General features: G+C 37.1%; 1 protein-coding gene across 1 annotated transcript; it reads left to right on the plus strand.

Annotated features, from left to right (window-relative positions):
• The first annotated feature begins 569 nt into the window (after window positions 1-569).
• Window positions 570-6,552, plus strand: LOC111491100 (DEAD-box ATP-dependent RNA helicase 37-like). The gene is made up of 8 exons (XM_023139847.1): window positions 570-674; window positions 1,152-1,963; window positions 2,071-2,154; window positions 2,961-3,203; window positions 3,437-3,604; window positions 3,798-3,911; window positions 5,393-5,984; window positions 6,045-6,552. The coding sequence occupies exons 2-7, from the start codon at window positions 1,217-1,219 to the stop codon at window positions 5,894-5,896; spliced, it is 1,860 nt and encodes a 619-aa protein (XP_022995615.1). The 5' UTR covers window positions 570-674; window positions 1,152-1,216; the 3' UTR covers window positions 5,897-5,984; window positions 6,045-6,552.
• The last annotated feature ends 1,025 nt before the right edge of the window (window positions 6,553-7,577 follow it).

The following is a 7,577-nucleotide window of genomic DNA, read 5'->3' on the forward strand; positions in this document are numbered from 1 at the left end:
ATATTATCTGCGAAATTAGAATTTCTCACAATCGACTTGTTCGTCAGGTTGAAACAAATGTCTCACAATTGTCGTCTCATTGTTGCAAGAGTGCGATTACGACACTAGTCAGGAGTCGAGCGGAGGTTGGGCCTCTTGGCTAGAAATTTTGATGCGGGGCCCAATCTTGGCTCGGGTTTAATTAGAGGGTTGAAAATCAATAGAAGAAATGTTGCATTGGGTTTAATGATCACGTAATTCCATAATAATTTATGTTAGGTGAGAAGAAAAGAGTGGTTTTTACTGCAGAGTAAGAGAGTGAGTAACCGTAGGCGGTAATAAAATTAGAGAAGAAGGATTAAAAATCGGAAGTGAGGAAAATGGACCGCTCATACGGACTCGATATGTACGGACGTGGTAAATTAGATTAAAATTTTTTAATTAGGAAGAAAAAGAAAATGAGAAGAAATTTAATTGATTTTAATTTGAAACACAGGTTTTACCAAAGCCCAACCCATTTTTTAGGGAAAAAAAGCAAAATTGGATATATTTATATTTATATATATATAAATTAATATTTATCGGGGAAACGCAGATATTTTTGGTTTCGTTCTCTCAAGCAAGCGCTTTTTTATCTCTCCCTCTACGACGAAAATTAGGGTTCCTGATCTTCAACTATTGTTGCGACTTTTCAGGTATCTGCGCCCTTTTGTTTTTCCTGTTCTTCAGGTTCTTCCTCCGTCTCCGTTTCCGTATCTTTGTCTTTGCGTGCATTGTTATGATTTCAAACTATTTTCCGTTTCTTGATTTTATTATATTTTCTTTCACCTTGGGGGTTCTTTAGCTTTCCTATACTTGGCGTTGCTGCAGATCAAGGTTATTTGTCTTTGTTACTTTTGTGGGTTATGTTTTTCGTACGAAAAAGAAACTGGGACTTGAGAACGATTAATTTTTTTTTAGTTTTAAAAGAGGTTTCGATCATATAGTTGTTTTTTGTCCCACTTTTGGTTGATCGGAGGACGCATTGCTGTCACGTTTTCGCATTAAGTTCGTTGCGGGATTGACAGCTTTGCATCCGAATATACCTTGTGTTTTTAACTGTGTTCATGTATGGTTTAAACCTTTTGTTTTCTGATGAGGGTTAATTTGTTTTATTGATAAATAATGTGCAGAATTTGTTGTACTTTGGAGTGGATTGGCAAGCTTTTTAGTTGCATTCGTGAAAGGGTCTCCGACTATGCGAACTTCCTGGGCAGATTTGGCCGCAAGTCCGGCTGCTGAGAACGTAGCTGCTGGTTCTTCTGCTAACAATTGTAGTGCTGGAACTACTTCAGCACCTGGCCGATCGACCTATGTTCCACCACACCTTCGGAATCGCCCTGCCTCTTCCGACCCGCCTGCTGCAGCAAATAGTGGGCCTGCTGCGGGAAACGATCGATCTGGTCATGTAGGGTCCCGCTGGCCTGGTCCAAAGAACGATTATAATCGTTCTGGTTATGGTGGTGGCAGTCGTGGAGGTGGATGGGGAAGTAGAGGAGGTGGATGGGATCGTGGGAGGGGGGACCGTGAAATCAACCCATTTGAAGATGAGGATGATACGGATCCAGCATTTGGAGAACAAGAAAATACTGGTATAAATTTTGATGCTTATGAAGATATTCCTGTGGAAACAAGTGGTGAAAATGTACCACCTCCGGTGAATACATTTGCTGAAATTGACTTGGGTGAAGCACTTAATCAAAACATTCGGCGGTGTAAGTATGTAAAACCAACTCCCGTCCAGCGGCATGCTATTCCTATCTCCCTTGCAGGGAGAGACTTGATGGCTTGTGCTCAGACTGGATCTGGAAAGACTGCTGCCTTTTGTTTCCCCATTATCAGTGGCATAATGAAGGGCCAAAGTGTGCAGAGACCAGCCCGAGGTGCACGCACAGTGTACCCACTTGCACTTATTCTCTCCCCAACTAGGGAGCTTTCAATGCAAGTAAGTTTTTTCTGAATAACTTCCATTTTATTTTCCCTTGATGATGTAGTAAGGCGGCAGCTCACTATTACAATTTAGCAGTTTAAGAATGAGTTCTTGTGTTCCAGATACATGAAGAAGCAAGGAAATTCTCTTATCAAACAAGTGTTAGAGTGGTGGTTGCTTATGGGGGTGCACCAATCAACCAACAGGTTTTGTGTTCCTTTACCTCCTCCTCCTCCTCCTCCTCCTCCTCATTTTATATATCTTGAAGTATTTGAGCTCAACATATGTGTATGTATTATATTGTATCATGTTTGGATAAGAAAAGTCAGCACCAAAACTAATTTTGCCCCTTAGTGTTGTTCATGTAATTTCTGAGGCTGCGTTTGATACACATTTATATCACAGTATATGTGAGGGGTGAGGGAGTATATGTACTTGCGACAGCAAAGCATCTCATCATAATCTCTTTGTTCAGTCATGCTACGGCCATGAGAAATAATGGTTAATTATAATTACTTTGGAAATAATTTAAGCATAATCATAAACATGAACATTTGTGAGTGTACATTTAAAATGTTGAATGGTCATTGATGAACAATCTTTTCAAGATAACATTGGTTAGATCTTCCTTGGCTGGTACAAGTCCCCAACTTCTTGGTTTAGGGATTAAACTGCGATCATGTATTGATGGAAGGTGTAATTCAACTTGAAGCTCCTCAGAACTTTGTAAAACATACATAATGATAAAATTATCTAATAATTTTCCTTGTCAAAAGTATCATGAAAATTTTTTAGTGTGCTGTTTTTGACGTGTGGGTCATTTTCCTTCTTTTGTCACAGGGTTCATTTGTGGTGTCATGCATGTTCTATTTTTATGCTGACATGATTCTTCTATTTCATTTAATTCTGGGTTGACATTTCATGAGCCACTCACGTCATATGCCTTTGCCTGTTTATATTTATTTGGCTATAGCACTATTGATACTTTTTTTTTTTTCAATAAAAAAATCAGCTACGTGAACTAGAAAGAGGTGTTGATATTCTTGTTGCAACTCCGGGAAGATTGGTAGATTTGCTTGAAAGGGCAAAAGTTTCACTGCAGATGATAAGATACTTGGCCCTTGATGAAGCAGATCGCATGTTAGATATGGGATTTGAGCCTCAAATTAGGAAAATAGTAGAGCAAATGGACATGCCTCCACCTGGTGTAAGGCAGACTATGCTGTTCAGTGCGACTTTTCCAAGGGAAATTCAGGTGCCTTTTCTGCGCAAAGTCTATGTCCCGATACATTATATTTTTAATAGTATTCCTATTTACAACTCTCCTTCTGACATTAAACTTTTTTTAAATGCTCCTTGCACATCTTGGCAATCGTAGTGGCTTTTATTATGTCTTAATTGTTTATCTTCACAAAAAATGTATATTAACACAACCATTCTTGTTTTTTGTTCAACCTTGTATCATGTCTTATATGTTTTTTTTTGCAGAGACTAGCCTCTGATTTTCTTTCAAGTTATATATTTCTGGCTGTGGGAAGAGTAGGTTCAAGTACTGATCTAATTGCTCAAAGAGTTGAATTTGTTCATGAATCTGATAAGAGAAGTCATTTATTGGACCTTCTTCATGCTCAAAGGGCTAATGGTGTGCAAGGCAAGGTTTGTTTCATATTTCTACATCATTGGGAGGATGCATGGTGATCTTGTTTTTTCGTTTTGGTTTTTAAACAATTATATTTCTTATAAATTTATCTGTCGTTGACTTGTGTTTCTATCAACCTCACATTCCTAGGAAATGATATGGAATTAAATATGCTGTATTTAGATTCTTATATGATTTCTGAATTCGCAGCAATCTCTTACTTTGGTTTTTGTGGAGACAAAGAAGGGAGCTGATGCTCTTGAAAATTGGTTATGTCATAATGGTTTTCCTGCCACTACTATTCATGGTGATAGAACACAACAGGTTAGTACATTAGTGCCTGTCATATTTATTTTGTTGAGCAATTACTGTTGCCCTATCCCCCCAAATCAATGTGTGGTTTCTTTTCCTTCGTTTAGAAAGTAATCCCATTGATATGAACATTAATTCATGGGCAGCTTGAAACTTGTTCGTTTATTCAGGCTGTCACTATGCAGTTCTTTAGACGACAGATAATTTTTTTTTAATACAAAATACTAGATGTTTCATTCATTCCTCCCCTCAAATTTATTGTATGCTAGTTACTTGTTTTACACTCCAACATCAAGAAGGAGAAAAAAGGGGGAAAAAGTTCAAGTAGGAAAGGTTTAATTCCAACTGGGAAAATTACACGGGATTTTTTTTTTCTCGTGGTGTATGCCATTTTAAATTTATTCCTTCTGTGGACATGGTTTGATAATCCTTCTCGTCACTTAACATTCCTGTGATCAAACAGTAGTTTAATATGGTTTAGATATGCAATTTTGGCTCTAACTTTTGTGTCATTTCAAATTTTCATGTCATCAATCTTGATGTCCACTACCAAGGATATAATTAAAAATTAATACACAAAGGATAAAATTGAAATGATGCATACACCTGTGACATATGTTTAGCCAAGTCTTGTGTAAAAAGGAACTTACTTAGTTCTGCCTATTATTTAGATAAAAGCCAAGTAATTGAAGACCTTGAAGACACGGTAGTGGGATAAAAATATTTCCATATGTATGGATGTTACTTGTGAGTTTGATTCTGTTGATTGATTTACTATTCCATATGTTACACTTTCTTGCCCTGTTGTTGCTTTCCTCTTTTTGTTGATCATTTCATTATTCTCAGCATTATTTCAGATCTTAAGGTGGCTTTTGAGTTTTAGATTCCTGCTAAATTTAGTAAGGTGTGAGTAGTTTGTCATTACTGGCAATGGAATGGTGCACACGAGACTTCTCTCCTCTGAAGGTTTTGTATTATTCTTAAAATTTGTATGAAAAATTTCATTGGAACTCTGGAAAATGCAAGAAGGGCCACCAGCCTTTTACTGGAGTATTCAATCTTTCATAACTTGTCTTTGATGTATTAAATCTAGATGGCGAGTTTATAAGCGAATACTGGAGTTGTGATATTTGGGTTACAGCTTCAGATGGACAGTGTTTTAGGTGGTGATAACTGATAGCTCATTTTGATCTTGTTATCTGAGTTTTTTTCCTGCTCTCAAATTTTCTCGTCTGCAAAATAGATTTTACTGTCACCTAGTTCATGCTTCCAAGGGTTGTACTTAATTTTTTTAATTAACTGGGTGCCTGCTTCTGGGCAAGAAATTATTTGAGGGAGCCAAATATTCTTAACTGGTAATGGTTGTTTTATTCATTGGATGCATGAGAGCGATTAAGAACTATGCTTTGACCATGTATTGCAACATTGTCTTTTGTTTGGGTTATATTTAGTTTATTTGCGGTTCTGTTTTATGCATTTATACGCGTTTGCAGGAAAGAGAACACGCATTAAGATCCTTTAGAAGTGGGAACACACCAATTTTGGTGGCAACTGATGTAGCTGCCCGTGGGCTTGATATTCCTCATGTTGCACATGTAGTGAACTTTGATCTCCCCAATGACATTGATGATTATGTTCATAGAATTGGACGAACGGGGAGAGCTGGGAAGACTGGTGTAGCAACTGCCTTTTTTAACGAGAACAATTCATCCATAGCAAGGTCCTTGGCTGAACTTATGCAAGAATCTAATCAAGAAGTTCCTGATTGGCTATCACGATTTGCAGCCAGGTCTTCGTACAGTGGAGGCAGAAACCGTCGTTCAGGGGGAGGCCGATTTGGTAGCCGTGACTATCGAAGGGATTCCACTTTCAACAGAGGTGGTTCTGATTATCATAGTGGAGGCAACACCGGCAGTGGTGGGGGTTATGGTGGTGGTGTTCCCGGTGGATATGGAGGAGGATACGGTGGTTCAGGGGTGACTAGTGCATGGGACTAACATGTACGCTTTAAAATTATTTACAGTGTTTAGGTGATGGGTAGAGGAACCCGTTTCTGCCTGAATAGAGTATTGTTTTTTTTTTTTTTTTTTTTTTTTTTTTTTTTTTTTTTTTTTTTTTTTTTTTTTTTTTTTTTTTTTTTTTTTGTTTCGACTATTGGTGTTAAAAGTGATTATTGTCAAAACTTATTGTCATTATGGGGGTAAAGGAGAAAACGTGTCCATTTTTGGACCCATTAGGAATGTAGAGTTGTGTGCAGTGTTTCTTAGGTGGTGGTGGTTAAGATGGTACTAACAAAGTAGGATTACTTTGTTCTTTTTGCTCGTATCTTACCGGTTAGAATATGGTGGAGGGTAGAGAGATCTTGAGGGCTTTTACCATTGGGCCGCATTGTGCTTTTTCTTCGCTTAGGCGAAGCTCTTTAAAAACCCAGTTTGCTGGGGCATCCCTCGATTTTCTGGGGCTATCTTCTTCTAACCCCCTTCTGAAGAATTTCATAGTTTTTGTAATATTTTGTTGTTGACCCGAAATAAATTTGAAACCTTCTGTTAGGGCCTTATCATTCAGAACTTAGAAACCAGGTTTGTAGGGTCAAGTTTTCTTTCACGTACTTCAAAGAAATGAAACTGTTGTATACATTTTAGCTTTTTGTTTATTTCCCAGTGTTGTCACTTTAGTTCAATCCATATTTGAGTGAGTAGATGCCCTCTCTGTGCCTCATTAGTACGTCTTAAGTTTTTCTTGTTCGATCGGGTGCTACTGTTTGGAAATTCATGAGAATTATTGATTGTTATTTCGTTCGTTTTAGTGGTATTATTGGGTCTGTTCGAATTGAGTAAGTAATGGTGCCTGTGGACTATGAAGGAGAGAGTAAAGATGCTAGAAAAGCAAGTAATGAAACTTCAAATAACAATGGACTTGTAAATTTAAATGGCAGTTGGGGGCAGTTGTACAAATATACTGAATTTCATATATTGGACTTAGTATGATCTTGGGTCTTACATGTTTTATTTCATCTCTCCAGATTATGCACTATTTGATCTAATGTTTCAATTCTCCTATTTAGTCATATACTAAATTTATCATACAATTGAGAGAGCTTATCTTCTATACGAGGAAAGAGTCATATGACTCTTAGAATTTTTGTCGACTACTTTTCGTATTGGGTCAAAAGAGAACCATATCAGACTAGACTAGATCATATGGACGAGGAACAGGCTAGGAGAATGCTCCGACCAACCAAGGAGCTTGGGTTAGACCGAGGCTTCCTTCTCACTTTTGTTTGGTGGTAGCTGTTTAGTTTGTTTTGGTCTGTGTTATATGTTCTTTCCATCATCTTATCTCTGGTTTTCTTGCATCCTGTGCTTATCTTTATGATCCAATTTCCCCTTTACCCTTCATTAAAAATTTTCGAACTTCGAAACACAATAAAACAAATCTACTTGGAAATAGAAAGTTTGTAGAAGCAAACAAATTGCAATGAAAGCTAGGTTCGTCAACTTGTGCAGATTTGTTTTGTTTTCTTTTCTACATTGATTTCAAAGATAAAGCAAAAAGAAAGACACTGCTAAAATAAATGATCTACTTTCAACCCACCTTTTAAGTTCAAATCTTCCATTTTATAGAACTTAAAAAAAAAAAAAAAAAAAAAAAAAAAAAAAAAAAAAAAAAAAAAAAAAA

This window comes from Cucurbita maxima, unplaced genomic scaffold (genome assembly GCF_002738345.1).
Source record: "Cucurbita maxima cultivar Rimu unplaced genomic scaffold, Cmax_1.0 Cma_Scf00016, whole genome shotgun sequence".
NCBI lineage: Eukaryota > Viridiplantae > Streptophyta > Magnoliopsida > Cucurbitales > Cucurbitaceae > Cucurbita > Cucurbita maxima.